We start from the raw sequence: 14,984 nt of genomic DNA on the forward strand, positions 1-14,984 counted from the left end.
GTACTTAAGGTAGTGCCTGAATGCAGGGTGGGTAGTTTGCAATCCACATTCATTAATACAGGTGTTTATCGATATTGAAGTACTAAGATGTTTGTAATTGATCAAGACTCCCCTGAATGTAATGTGAGAGTACCGGTGCAAACTGGTCCACTGACTGTGTCATTGGGAAGGTCACCAATGGGGTTTGGATAGAAGCCGAATGGGATACTTGAACCCTTAATGGCTCACAAGTACACAGTCAGCACCTATAGACTTGACTAGACAGCCAAACCTCCTTTTACCAAGTAACAAATGAAAACACACAATGAGATCCTTAAAAATTTATTGTATTTGATGTACGATGAAATCATGAGTTGTGACATAAGTAAGAAAAGAAATACCCTTGCATAGATCACAGACGATGCCTTTGTCAGACGTCTGACAAACTGAGCGTATCGTAGCATAATCCTCGTAAAACAAAACATGAATGATGACAATCAAACATAAAAGAACACATTTGCAAAGTTCAGTAGGCAAATGGACTACTTATAATAAAAAAGAGCATGGGTTTATTCAGCGAAGTGAAACATTGAGAATGTTGCAGTTAGACATGTAATGGGTATAGCTGATATGACTCACTGTTCTACATGACAGATGGTCATATCTCATCTGTACAATACATTTCTATCTGAATGTCTTGTAACGTTGCACCCTCCTGAACAGACCCCAGGAGTCAACAGTCCCTCGTGCCGCTGAGCTGCTCGCTCCAAAGCAAGCCAGCTTCCCTAAATACAATGCACTTGGTCACATTTCCATAGATTCTTATAGGTTTTCTATAGGATGTCATTCCTCTATTCATGTAGATGCACAATGGCTGTATCCAAAATCACACCCTGTTGCCTTTTTAGTGCACTACTTTTTTAGTGCACTACTTTTTTAGTGCACTACTCTTGTCAAAAGTAATGCACTATATAAGTAATAGGGTGTCATTTGGGATGTGATGGATGGACAGGACGACAAACCCGTAGTAATCACACGTCTACCATCATATCCCTGTCATCAAACAAAAACTAGTCACCTCTCATCACCATTCTAACTAAAGTGAGGTTTGAACATATAGCCTGGTCAAAGATCTGTTTGTGCTGTACAGCCAACTCCTATGATTGTTGTCATTGGTAATTGCCAAACATGTTTGGCCTGACAACGACCAAATAGTTGGCAAGACGGCGCAAACAGACCTGAGACCAGGCTAGTTTGAACATGGTGGGATGTCAATAGTCAGAACGTATGCCTGATCCAAGATGAAAACCAAAAGGTATGCCTGATCCAAGATGAAAACCAAAAGGTATGCCTGATTCAAGATGAAAACCAGAAGGTACGCCTGATTCAAGATCAAAACCAGAAGGTACGCCTGATCCAAGATGAAAACCAGAAGGTACGCCTGATCCAAGATGAAAACCAGAAGGTACGCCTGATCCGAGATCAAAGTGTTTGTCAATATCTTAAGCAAATCATAATGTTTTTCAATAAAAAGAAAACCAGAAATGTATAATAAAGGAGGGTATTTCATATTTTAAAAAAGGCTTTGGTGTAGATGAACGCAAGGGTTTTCTTTGAAGTGATGCAACTGTTATTATAGCTGATCCACAGTTTTGAAAAGCTCATGCAGTCTTCTGTTGACCATGCAGTTTTTGTGATCAGTAGGTTGCCGTTGAGATATGTATACATTATCTATACATTATCTGTTGGTTTTTAGTAATGGGCATTTGGAAACGCTCTTAAATGGTGTGGTTGGTTAGGATGAATTTTCCAGTATTTCTTTAAATGAAATGAGAAGACGATCCATATATCCAGATGCTAATATAGTGCTAATATAGTGGATTGTAGTCCATATCACTCAAATGTAGGCCTACAATAAATTGATAATAGTAGGCTACTTCAGTTTAATTATCATGGCTTGCCAGAGGAACACATTATTATAGAGTATTTGATATTTCAGTATATTATGGCATGTTCTTCCTAAAAACAATCCGACAATCGTAGTACACTGCCACAGAAGTAAAAAAAATAAGACACACAATGAAAAGATAGTCATCATTGGTTTTGGCCTTTTGCAATATATATTTTCTTGCTATACTCTATTTTACTATAGCTAAATGATTTCTTACTACTTTTTTAGATAGGTATGGTTTACTTATATTTTTGTTTTTGTGTTGTCATTTCTCTGAATTACATTTTTTAAAAGACCTTCTCACACACGTCTTTCTTCTGAAGAACATACATCTCTGAAAGCGTTTCAAATGAATGCAAAAAAATAAAAAATAAATAACAATATAGGCACCTTCTCTGACTCTCCTTCACACTAAGTTCACACTAAACACACAGCCATTCAATCCAGCAGCTGGCTGTAAGTGCATTGCATTTCAGGCTATTAATTCTCTCCGGGAGGGTGCTACTGACTACTTTGCCCCATTTATCAACATAGGGTCCTAACTAGAAAACGACTCCAGATCAACCTTTGAGTTTGATGGGGATTGGATGGTCGCTGTAAAAATAACACTACACTACCGTTCAAAAGGATGGTCGCTGTAAAAATAACACTACACTACCGTTCAAAAGGATGGTCGCTGTAAAAATAACACTACACTATCGTTCAAAAGGATGGTCGCTGTAAAAATAACACTACACTACCGTTCAAAAGGATGGTCGCTGTAAAAATAACACTACACTACCGTTCAAAAGGATGGTCGCTTGTTGTAAATGTCTTGTCAAGAGATCGTCTTTTTCCTCAACATCTTTTTAAAAATAGATTCATTCAACTCCTATTTTACAAAGGTTTCTAAGAAACAGGTAACTGCAATTATATTATTATAAGAATGCATTTTTTTTGTTGTAGAATAATTGAATGCATAGCACCATACATAGATTGCCCTCACAGCAAGAGCAATGGATGCACTGGTATCGTGACATGAGGGGTTTTGCATGTGTTCCCTCAACCTCACTCTGAACTGTTGTATCATGGGTATTTGGTGGAATAGAACCTGTTTTGTCCAACCACACTTCTGGGCCATAAGAGAAACCACATATGGTAAAACTCTATCATTTACCAGATGGTCAGCTAGCTACTGTACATGGTATAGATAAGGTTGCTGTGGATAATCACTTTTTATTTGTTGTATTTTGGGGTATTCTATATGTCTGTTCTTAAGACCTGATGGCATTCTCTTGGTTAGAAACCTTAAAAATCCCTGACACAGAAGTAACATTGTTTTGCACTGATATGTCAACTCCACTGACATATTCACCTCATAATGTCAAATGAACTGACGTCCTAGGAAGGCTCTCGCATAGACAGACACCAAACCTGTTGTAGACAGACACATTCCAAGTTCCCCAGCAATACACTAGAACGACCATGAGCAAATAAAGAGAACATAGCCGATAACATATAGCACAAAACGACCAGCAACTCGATTCACAGAATCAAAAAAAGGCCTCGTCCATAACCAATGTGCACATAGAGGCTTTCTGCTGGTCCACAAAAGGTATAGCCTTTGCACAAACTGATGAAAGCAAATGCTTCACTAGCTGAGACATTTTAGGGTGAGGGGTTTATACATACAGTAAAGGCCAATGGAAAAAGAGAACGGAAACATGGTACAGTACTTTTCACCAAATGACATACCATCATGAGGGCCTTTGAATCTTTAGCCGTGTTTACGTGTGGTCTCATAACATCTGTCTTGTGTATAACCCCTCAACTTCAGTGTCACAGACATTGTGTCGCTACCATAGCAACATATATCTTGACCCTAAATCATCTGGTCATGTCACACACTTACAGGACAAATTTTGCTGCAATAACGAAACAAGATTCACACGGCATCAGTAAGCTTTGCGGAGAGCTGGAAGACTCAATTATGAAATACATGTAGCTATTGAGCAAATGGAACCTGCAAAAACGGTGTAACATCTAATAATGCACTTATATTGCCCAGAGTGAAATTCCAATATGCTAAAAAATCAGTGTAAGAGCCCCTGGCTGCTCCATTGTCATTCTGTGACAGGTACACACTTAGAAATGGAATTGCTAGAATGAACATTCCCATTCAAGTCAATGTTCTGTGATGGATGGGAGTAATTATATTTCTATTAATACACATATCAATGAAGTGTGGCACACTTTCAGACATTCGCAGATAAAATTGCCCAGGGTATTTCTATGATTTAACAGTAGCAAACCTGCCTTACTTCTCAACAACTGTAATACTAAAAAATCCAAACCAAACCATTTGTATCAACAGGTTTTTTGAGAATCAGTCAGTCTACATCACTATGCTCTAGTCAACTCTACTACTATTGTAATGTGTTTATTTAATTTTTTGATTGTGCGTAGCTTGGAAGGAAAATGGTGTAGGGGTACGGGTACGGGTGGATGATGCAGTATGTCTGTCCTAAGACCTAAGTGCTTCTCTAAGGCTACTTTTAGGGGCCAATCTAAGAGTTTAACATCAGTGTCTGTATTCATAAAGCATCTCAGAGTAGGAGTACAGATCTAGGATCAGATGAGTCTTTTAGGTCAGAATGAATAAGATTACATGGACAGTGGGGGGACCTAATCCTAGATCAGCACTCAAGCACTCTGAGACCATTTATAAACACAGGCCCTGATGACCACAGTCTACTCCACTTAGAGGCCATGTTGCATGTTTATGCATCGAAGAATAGCCTGGCTTGCAGCTCTGCAGTGAGTTCTGCAGTGACCTCACTGAGGTAGACACATTTAAAAGACTTTATGGCACATAAATCAATTGCAACAGCAACACAAGCAAAGCAAAGCAATGGATATTCACTTTTGATTTGAAGTGGTGCATGGGTGGAGAAGTATAAAGTACTAGGGGGGGGGGGGGGGTTGTTGGAATATTGTTCTAGTCGTGGGTCAACTCAACTATGGATCATGTTGGTAGTGCACTTCCATGGTTGTTTACACCAAACATTCTCTGACTGTATTAATAATGCTCTGAATAATCAATTGTCATCATCCTCATCATCAACAACAATAATAACAGCATCATAGTGCTGAAGCAAGCAAGATCTTTTGCATCTGATCTGTTCAACTTGTCATGGATTTCCATTGTAGGCTATATACACAGAGGCACTTTCACTGAGCCTGTTGCATGGTGAGCGGGGTAAAGGCACTAGCAACTAATGTACAAAATGATTATTGGCAATATCTATTAAACAAAGGCTAATTTCAGTAAAATGAGAGTTGTTTCTGTTGTTTCTGTTGTTTTGTTTGTGAAAACAAACAAACGTATCCCTAAATTTAGTGGTGAAATGGAAGGCCTGACTCATAATAGGTTTACTTTTTCTATGTTCAAAGGTCCATGCACTGCACAATTGAAGTAATACTGTAAATTGGTGCTTTATGAGTATATGCATTTGGATAATAAGTATTTATTCTGCTTCTTTGATCTCCTACGTTTTAAATGAGAAAGTCAGCAGCCCCGAGTTGGGTTTTGGATATATTTTGTCACATTTCAGAAACGGTTCAGAGATTTTTTTTAAGTTTCCACGTTTCGTTTCCATGACAGTATGATACACGTTCAGAGTGTCTGTAATTGCAACAAGCTGAATACTGACGTCATGCATTTAGATATACTAGGATACACAGTACCATAGTCGATAGGCCATAATGCAGTTGACTTTTTCTCATGCTATGATCTTCGTTTAGTTACTGTTTCCCTTAAGATGTTTTTAAACATTCACTCGCTAAATAATTAGGAATTTTCAAATCAAAAACTATTTCAAACCAGTTCTGCACTCTAAGTGAAAACGAATAATAAAGGGGAATCGAATGAAGGCATAGGGGGATGGAAAATTCTAAATAAATATATTTGTAGCATTATTATAAGGTTATGTCTCATCATCACGCATGCCAATAACAAAATGTATGTCTCTTCTAAACATGCTCATGTGAAGCTCTTCTGTTATATCATTGTGCTGTCTTGCATCTAACGGGCAAAAATGCCATTGTACCACTTGCTGATATCATAATTACAGCATTTTACTGCTGGAAAATAGCAGCATTGCGGATGTCCGTAGGTCTTTCAGACTGAGGCAAGTAGATCATCAGCCTCTTTTTAACATCCAAACCAGGAGATCAGTGATCCTCCGTTGTCAGTATTTTTCCTATAAGGTGCTTTGCTGGATAGTAGATCCTTTGATGACAGAGGGGTAGAGGAGTCGCCTCGGACTTCAGGCCAGGTGTCGGTCGGCCTGACCACTGACTGGGTGCTGCAGATCCTGACTTGCGTGTCTCTCTCTTCGCAGCAGATGGTATTTATGATGTATTTTATCCTTGATGCAGTGTGCACTTGCTGAAATGTTATCTGTACCGATGCATAACGTTTTAATTATCACGCCTGGCTTTGTCTGATAAAAACATATATGTCGTCTAAGTGGTGTTGGTTAGTCGTCCTCCAAGGGCGCGCGATTATGCGTGTGCGTGTTAAATAGAAGTTGATGTTTCTTTTTTATATTTTTTTAATACGTATTTGAATTATCATTTTTTTAAATAATGAATTACTCTAGCTGTCGTGTTCTCTAATAACGGCTTCATTTTCATATTTTTTCACCTTTCAAATAATTCCTTTCAAATTGGTGAGCATGGTTGTTGTCATAATGCCATAGAGCGCTTATAGGAGGCGAATGAAGCATTCAAAAAGGATGACGTACTCAACGTGTGACGGCATCATGTAAGTCCCATGTTTTCTCATTCGATTCTACACATCTGTGAGCAGCTTGCTTTTATTTACACAGTTTTGGTTTGCTAGAGTGCAATTGCCAGTTCTGAGGTTTGCCTCTCTAAAATTGTCGATGCTATTATTAATATCTCCATCAATTTCCATGTATTCTGATTTGCTGACAGTGGACGAGCTGCGGCGACTAGAGTTGCTTTCACTAATGTTTGGTTCACTAACGTTTAAGAGTTGGGCCTGCTCCTCTCCCTCGGTCTCCCTATGGTAGAAGTAGTTGAAGTTGGACACAATGACAGGCACTGGGAGCGCAATCGTCAACACACCAGCAATGGCGCAAAGGGAACCCACTATCTTGCCCCCTATAGTGACAGGCACCATATCACCATAGCCCACAGTTGTCATAGACACCACGGCCCACCAGAAAGCTTCCGGTATGCTGCCGAAGTACGACCCTTTCTCCTCGGCCTCTGCGAAGTACACTGCGCTGGAGAAGAGGATGACTCCGATGAAGAGGAAGAATATCAGCAATCCGAGTTCGCGCATACTGGCCTTGAGGGTCTGTCCCAGGATCTGCAATCCTTTGGAGTGTCGTGACAGCTTAAAGATTCTAAACACTCTGACCAGTCTGATTACCCTGAGGATGGCCAGAGATGTCGCCTGCTCCCCCATGCCCTCGTCCTGGTCTTCGGGGTCCTCAGCCAGCTCCGTGCCCAGTGTGATGAAGTAAGGGATGATGGCCACTATATCGATAATGTTCATCATGTTTTTGGAGAAGACTGCCTTGCTTGGGCACGCGAAAAACCGCACTAACAACTCAAACGAGAACCAGATAATGCAAAGAGTTTCAATAATGAAGAAAGGGTCGGTTAGGATGTTTGGTTTGTAGTAAAATGTATGATTCCCTACAGTCTTAAAACGACCCCTGGGGTCCTCTTTCAAGTCGGGTAAAGTCTCTAAACAAAATATGACTATGGAAATCAGAATTACCATTACAGATACTATAGCAATCCCTCTGGCCGGACCCGAGCTCTCTGGGTGCTCAAAAAGCAGCCAGATCTGACGCTGGAATTCCTTCTCAGGTAAAGGACGTTCTTCCTCCCTGACGAAGCCCTCATCCTCACGGAATTTCTCCATGGCATCCACTCCCAACTCATAAAACTTTATCTCTTCAGAGAACATATCCAACGGGACGTTGACGGGCCTTCTCAGCCTACCCCCGGACTGGTAATAGTAGAGGATGGCATCGAAACTGGGACGGTTTCTGTCAAAGAAATACTCGTTTCTCAGGTGGTCAAAGTAGCGCATCCTCTTCTTGGGGTTGCCTAACAATGTCTCCGGGAACTGGGAGAGAGTTTTGAGCTGGGTCTCGAACCGCATCCCCGCAATGTTGATGACCACTCTTTCGCAGCAGTCGTGGTCTTCATGGTCGGGGGGGTACGCGTCCTGCGGGTGCCCCGGTACGGCTGCGGTCTCATCCATGTTATCTCCTGCCACAACGGTCATCTTGTAGGTCCAAGGAGTTTTGGAATTCCGGTTATCCGGTTAATCTGATTGAACAGGCAGCATTCAGGTTTTGGGTTGATACAATTTACTTCTAAATTCCTCTTCTTTTTCTCCAACTATGTGTTGTCCTAGTCCCCAGATAAGGGGCTGGCTTGCTTTGCCTCAGTGCGGCTCCACTGCGGTTCTCGCTGACTCGACCATTGCTGCTCTCCGCTGCATCTGCTGCTGCTGCCTCTGTTACCCAGTCAGAGAAAAAAAAGAGAAAAGATTGGATCGAAGGAACAGCGGAGATATTTGCTAGCTCAGCTATTTCTACCATTTATTTATTTATTTAGCCTCTAGGCTATATGTCCTGCCTATTTATCAGCGTCCAAAGGGGTAAATGATATTGTTTTATTGGTGATAATCTAGACATAAAGCAATCGAATATGCATATTATAATTGGCAGGGTAAATGCTATATATAGCCTATATAGCAAATATATATATAAATATAGGCTACCTCACGCAAATAATTAAGCGTTAAATGCACTAAAAGTCATATAGAAAGCAATACCAATTGACTGTCACAGTCTCTAAATACTAGTAACATTGTAACAATAGCCTTGAAATTATTCCCCCTGACCCCTGTTATGACAGACAGACATACAAGAGTGCACCAGTTTCAATGCTTACCTGCGTCTTGTCCGCGACTCAGCACTGTCATCCAACCGCTAGGACAGCCAGGACTGCCGTAGCTTTGTTGTCATGTGTTAAAACATGAACACTTTACAACGCACCCCACCGCAACACATTGGAGCTTTCCTCTGTGCAGGCCCTGGTATAGACTGAAACACTCAAGACATCACTGTCTGAGCCCTTCGTATCGGTAAACTTAAATGTCTTATTTGTCTACATCTTGATCCCGTCGCTTAACATTCGTTGTAAAATCACGCTGGAGTCGGAGAAACGTGAGCAACTTCTGTAGCCTACAGTCACTTGTGCGGTGGGGCACTTCGGTGTGAATGGCTTAGAGCAGGAGAAATTATTATGCTGCAATTCAGGGGGAGATACATTAAGGGGCAATAAGCGAACCCTTGCCATTTCAAGACATTACCGCATCAGCAGAAATGTCCTGTTACGAGTAGACAAGATGACGAGCATTTTAGAATTTGTTTTACCTCGAGCCGGCACAGATGGAGGTATCGATTTATGTGAAGATATCATAATTTCTTAATAATGTTCAGTACATTGTTCTTATGTATTCCACATGCAAGGAGAGTGGATGAGGAGATAGAGGGAAGGGGCGAGAGAGAGAGAGAGAGAGGGAGGGAGGGAGGGAGGGAGGGAGAGAACGGGTTTCGACGCAATGCAGACTGGCTATACTAAAGCACGCTGCCACGAGTGCTCTCTACACCACAAAAAAACAAGAGTATTTGTGTGTGCCAGCACTGGTGCAATATCTGCTCCGCTGGAGGGTGATGAGCAGGTATCTTAATCATTATTTCCCCAAAACCCAACAATGGTCCTAATGATAGGCTACTTATAAACTGATATTCTGGAAAAAGTAGTCTAACTTTGGCACGGTCATTACTTTATACAGTTTACATTACAACACTCAGCGGTGCGTATTCTAACTCAGCTCAATTCTGTGAGTGGCCAATGGCCGGAAAGAGCGGCCGCGGTGCAGACAGTTTCAGCAAGACAAGGAGTGGCTTGATTCAGCGCCATGGACAGCGGTCGCGAGCACCGCGTCTCAGAACAGACCGCTCGATAATCATCCTCCGGACGTTCCACCCCCTGCCCTTCCTCGTGCATGGTGCAACGGTATGCTGTTGTTTGTCCTGTCAGTCTAATCGATGGGACGAAACACGCAGGTTACTGTTTTAAGATTGATTTGCGTCAAGCTGCACTGAGTTCGTTCAAGGACAGGGGGCTTTTCAACGGCAATGAAGTGAGATGATTTTTTTTTAGAAGGGCTGCGTGCATGATCGCAAGGGGATGTCTGATCATTTGGGATAAGCTACAGTATACCTGTTCACTTGTTTTATAGAACACAATGGGAATAACTGCTTTAGTAACCTGCGTGTTTCGTCCCATCGATTTGCTATGTGTTTTTAAAATGGTCTGATAGGCCTAAACAAACAATAACATATATTTCCATTACTTTTGGAAAGTAGGGGGCCTTTTCATGGATGTGAATAAAAAAAAACATAAATACGGGGCTTCACAGGATGACAGAGAGGACAGAAGATCAGTTGGATACCAAAGCAAGCCCTCAATCATGTAGGAACTATCTTTATTTACGTGCAATCAGTGAAAGCATTAGCATGTTGATTTATTAAATCTCAGTTGGTACATTCTAAAGTAGCAATCCAAAATACTTCAATACACTCTGTAATATGCATTGCAGAGGCAGGACCTCCTGTTTCTCGTTTTACAGAATAAAAGATCCTACCTTTCACTACGTTCAGGCCACATAATAGGGCAATGTTATACAGATAAACTAATCTCAATATTTCACATTGTTTTGTCTGCTTCATTTAAATCTAACATTCATTTGCACGAGACACTTGATCAATACTTATTGCACTTTAGTGCCACCAACTGGTTGCAGTGACTTTGTATTCACACAGCTTCTAAGGATATATACATCGAGTTTACATCCCAATTTTACTGCCCCAAGTCCATCAGTTCAGTTCTAGTGGCCAGTTGTTGCCCATGATGGAATCATTTACAGGGCTTGACATTACAGGGCTTCGGACAAGTAGGACAGATTTTTTGCTTGCCTGAAAGCTCAAGTCACTTGTCCCCCCCAAAAAAACTGTCTGTAACACCATGGGCCAAAAGAGTACTGACAGTTGTGTGTTTTATGATGCAAAGAACAGAGAATCAATGTCAAGCAAGACCTGAAAGACCTTAGCTCTTCCATCTAACATGTTCATGGAATGCATGGTGCATATTTTGATTTTCAACATGTCAAAATTGGATTTAGAATGATCCAATGTCTTTTTTTCCTGAAAGCTAGGTCAGTACAGGTGCATCAAAGCTGGGATAGAGAAACTGAAAAACATCTTCTATCTGAAATAGCCATCACTAGCCAACCTTCACCCAGTACCCTGCCCTAAACTTAGTCACTGTCACTAGCTGGCTACCACCCAGTTACTCATCCCTGCATGTTAGAGGCTGTTGCCCTTTGTACATAGACATGGAACACTGGCCACTTTAATAATGTTTACATAGTGTTTTTCCCATTTCATATGAATATACTATATTCTAGTCAAGGCTATCTTATTGAACTATTGCTATACATACACTACAAGTAAAACGTTTTAGAACATCTAAACTATAAAATAACACATATGGAATCATTTAGTAACCAAAAAAGTGTTAAACAAATCAAAATATATTTTATATTTGAGATTCTTAAAATAGCCACCCTTTACCTTGATGACAGCTTTGCACACGCTTGGCATTCTCTCAACCAGCTTCATGAGGTAGTCACCTGGAAAGCATTTCAATTAACAGGTGTGCATTCTTAAAAGTTAATATGTGGAATTTCTTTCCTTCTTAATGTGTTTGAGCCAATCAGTTGTGTTGTGACAAGGTAGGAGTGGTATACAGAAGATAGCCCATATTATGGCAGGAACAGTTCAAATATGCAAATAGAAACGAGAGTCCATCGTTATGAATGGACATGAAGGTCAGTCAATATGGAACATTTCTAGATCTTTGAAAGTTTATTCAAGTGCAGTCGCAAAAACCATCAAGCGCTATGATGAAACTGGCTTTCATGAGGACTGTCACAGGAATGGAAGACCCAGAGTTACCTCTGCTGCAGAGGATAAGTTCATTAGAGTTACCAGCCTCAAAAATTGCAGCCCAAATAAATGCTTCACAGAGTTCAAGTAACAGACATATCTCATCTGTCACGGTCTTCCTCCTCTTCATCTGAAGAGGAGAGGCGAGAAGGATCAGAGGACCAAAATGCGGCATGGTATGTATTCATAGTGAATTTTAATAAAGAGAACACTGAACACTGCAACACTATACAAAAGAGTAACAAAAACAATAAACAACCGTGAAGCTACAAATGAGACCTGTGCTGACACAAGCCACTAACATAGACAATCACCCACAAACAAACAGTGCAACCCAGGCTACCTAAGTAGACAACTAATGACACCTGCCTCTGATAGAGAACCCTACTAGGCCGAAACATAGAAATCCCAAATCATTGAAAATCAAACATAGACTGCCCACCCAACTCACGCCCTGACCATACTAAATAAATACAAAACAAAGGAAATAAAGGTCAGAACGTGACATCATAATCAACTATTCAGAGGGAACTGTGTGAATCAGGCCTTCATCGTCAAATTGCTGCAAAGAAACCACCACCAAAGGAGACCAATATGAAGAAGAGATTTGCTTGGGCCAAGAAACACGAGCAATGGACATTAGACGGGTGGAAATGTGTGCTTTTGTCTGCAGTCCAAATTGGAGATTTTTGGTTCCAACCGCCGTGTCTTTGTGAGACGCGGTGTGGGTGAACGGATGATCTCCGCATTTGTGTATTTCCCAACGTAAAGCATGGAGGAGGAGGTGTGATGGTGTGGGGTTTGCTTTACTGGTGACACTGTGATTTATTTACAAATCAAGGCACACTTAATCAGCATGGCAACCACAGCATTCTGCAAGCGATACGCCATCCCATCTGGTTTAGGCTTAATGGGACTATCTTTTGTTTTTCAACAGGACAATGACCTTAACATACAAATCATTAAAATCCAGACAGAAAATATTTAGACAAGAAGCAATCTAATATCACACAGTCAAACTCTCAGTCATTTAGTAAGTTCACCATTCTGCGATTCTCACTGTTAATAAACATCGCACGGCCTCCAGGCTACACACCTCCAGGCTGTGTAAGGGCTATTTTACCAAGAAGGAGAGTGATGGAGTGCTGCATCAGATGACCTGGCCTCCACAATCCCCGACCTCAACCAAAATGAGATGGTTTGGGATGAGTTGGACCGCTGAGTGAAGGAAAAGCAGGCAACAAGTGCTTCGCATATGTGGAAACTCATCCAAAATTGGAAAATCATTCCAGGTGAAGCTGGTTGAGAGAATATCAAGAGTGTGTATTTAAAAAAAAACATTTTTTATATTGATGTCACAAATGTATAATTTGTAGTTCTTTATTAAACATTTAGTTATTTGACTGTGTAAAACCTAGCAGTACTACTTAATTCTCTGAGTGAGACAGATATATAGCGTTTTGCAAAAATATACACTACCGTTCAAAAGTTTGGGGTCACGTAAAAATGTCCTTGTTTTTAAAAGAAAAAAAATTGTCACGTTCTGACCTTAGTTCCTTTGTTTTGTCTTTGTTTTAGTATGGTCAGGGCGTGAGTTGGGGTGGGCAGTCTATGTTTGTTTTTCTATGTTGTATTTTGTGTTTGGCCTGGTATGGTTCTCAATCAGAGGCAGGTGTCGTTAGTTGTCTCTGATTGAGAATCATACTTAGGTAGCTTTTCCCACCAGTGTTTCGTGGGTGATTATTTTCTGTTCTGTGTTTTGTATTCCACTGTTCAGGACGTTCTCGTTGTTTTTGTTTTGTGTTCATATAAAAAATACAATATGGACACTTACCACGCTGCACATTGGTCCTCCGATCCTTCTCACTACTACTCCTCAGAAGAGGAGGACGGAAATCATTACAAAAATCAACTGAAGCTGTCAGTTGCGGACTCGTGAGGCCAGTTGTATTGCTTCTTCAATCAGAACAGTTTTCAGCTGAGCTAACATAATTGCAAAAGGGTTTTCTAATGAGCAATTAGCCTTTTATAATGATAAACTTGGATTAGCTAACACAACGTGCCATTGGAACACAGGCGTGACGGTTGCTGATAATGGATATCTGTAAGCCTATGTAGATATACCATAAAAATCTGCTGTTTCGAGCTACAATAATCATTTACGACATTAGTAATGTCTACACTCTATTTCTGATCAATTTGATTTTAATGGACAAAAGATTTGCTTTTCTTTCAATAACAAGGACATTCCTAAGTGACCCCAAACTTTTGAACTGTAGTGTATATTATTTGTCTCTGGAATAAAAGCATCAAGTGATAGATTTCAAACAAGCCCATGCCATGATTCGATAGTGCTAAAAAAAACATAGCAATCTCTTTTTATAAGTTATTTAAACAATTAAAGCACGTTTGACCATTTAGCAACATTTCTGAAAATGGATGTATAGCGTTTTGGAAAGAAACTTCAAATGTGCACACGTGTATATACCGACTCCTAAGAATCCCCACCCAGTTGACTACTTTAAAATGGTGTAAGTCCTCAATTGCAATAGAGCCCCACAGTGGAAGTGTCATAATACCCATAAAACCTAGCGGTCAAACAAGGAAATGGTTCCAATCGTTTTTCCACCATTCATTTTTCCCATGGAGGATTTTAGAAATACTTAAAATAAGGACTGTGTTTTGTGTTGGCTTACCCTGGCGTGATTTGAAAATACTTATGAGCATCAAAGTAGATATCATGCAAAACTACAAATCGTTGCAATCAATCAATCAAATGTATTTATAAAGCCCTTTTTACATCAGCCGATGACACAAAGTGCTATACAGAAACCCAGCCTAAAACCCCAAAGAGCAAGCAATGCAGATTATCCATACACCTTAGCCAAATACATTTAAACTCAGTTTTTCACAATTCCTGACATTTAATCCTAGTAATAAAT

At 40.4% G+C, this 14,984-nt stretch overlaps 1 protein-coding gene across 1 annotated transcript; it reads right to left on the reverse strand.

Moving 5' to 3' along the window:
* Positions 1 to 308: 308 nt before the first annotated feature.
* LOC109888729 (potassium voltage-gated channel subfamily A member 1-like) lies at positions 309 to 9,476 on the reverse strand. Its single transcript, XM_031823188.1, has 2 exons — positions 8,918 to 9,476; positions 309 to 8,477 (listed from the first exon to the last, which is right to left on the reverse strand). Exon 2 carries the CDS (start codon positions 8,241 to 8,243, stop codon positions 6,765 to 6,767), a length of 1,479 nt encoding a protein of 492 aa, XP_031679048.1. The 5' UTR covers positions 8,244 to 8,477; positions 8,918 to 9,476; the 3' UTR covers positions 309 to 6,764.
* Between the last annotated feature and the right edge of the window lie 5,508 nt (positions 9,477 to 14,984).

The sequence above is a fragment of the Oncorhynchus kisutch genome, linkage group LG4 (assembly GCF_002021735.2).
Source record: "Oncorhynchus kisutch isolate 150728-3 linkage group LG4, Okis_V2, whole genome shotgun sequence".
NCBI classification, from domain to species: Eukaryota; Metazoa; Chordata; class Actinopteri; order Salmoniformes; family Salmonidae; genus Oncorhynchus; species Oncorhynchus kisutch.

Coding starts and splice junctions, on each gene's coding strand:
- LOC109888729 (XM_031823188.1), bottom strand. CDS start 8,243: ATGACCGTTGTGGCAGGAGATAACATGGATGAGACCGCAGCCGTACCG.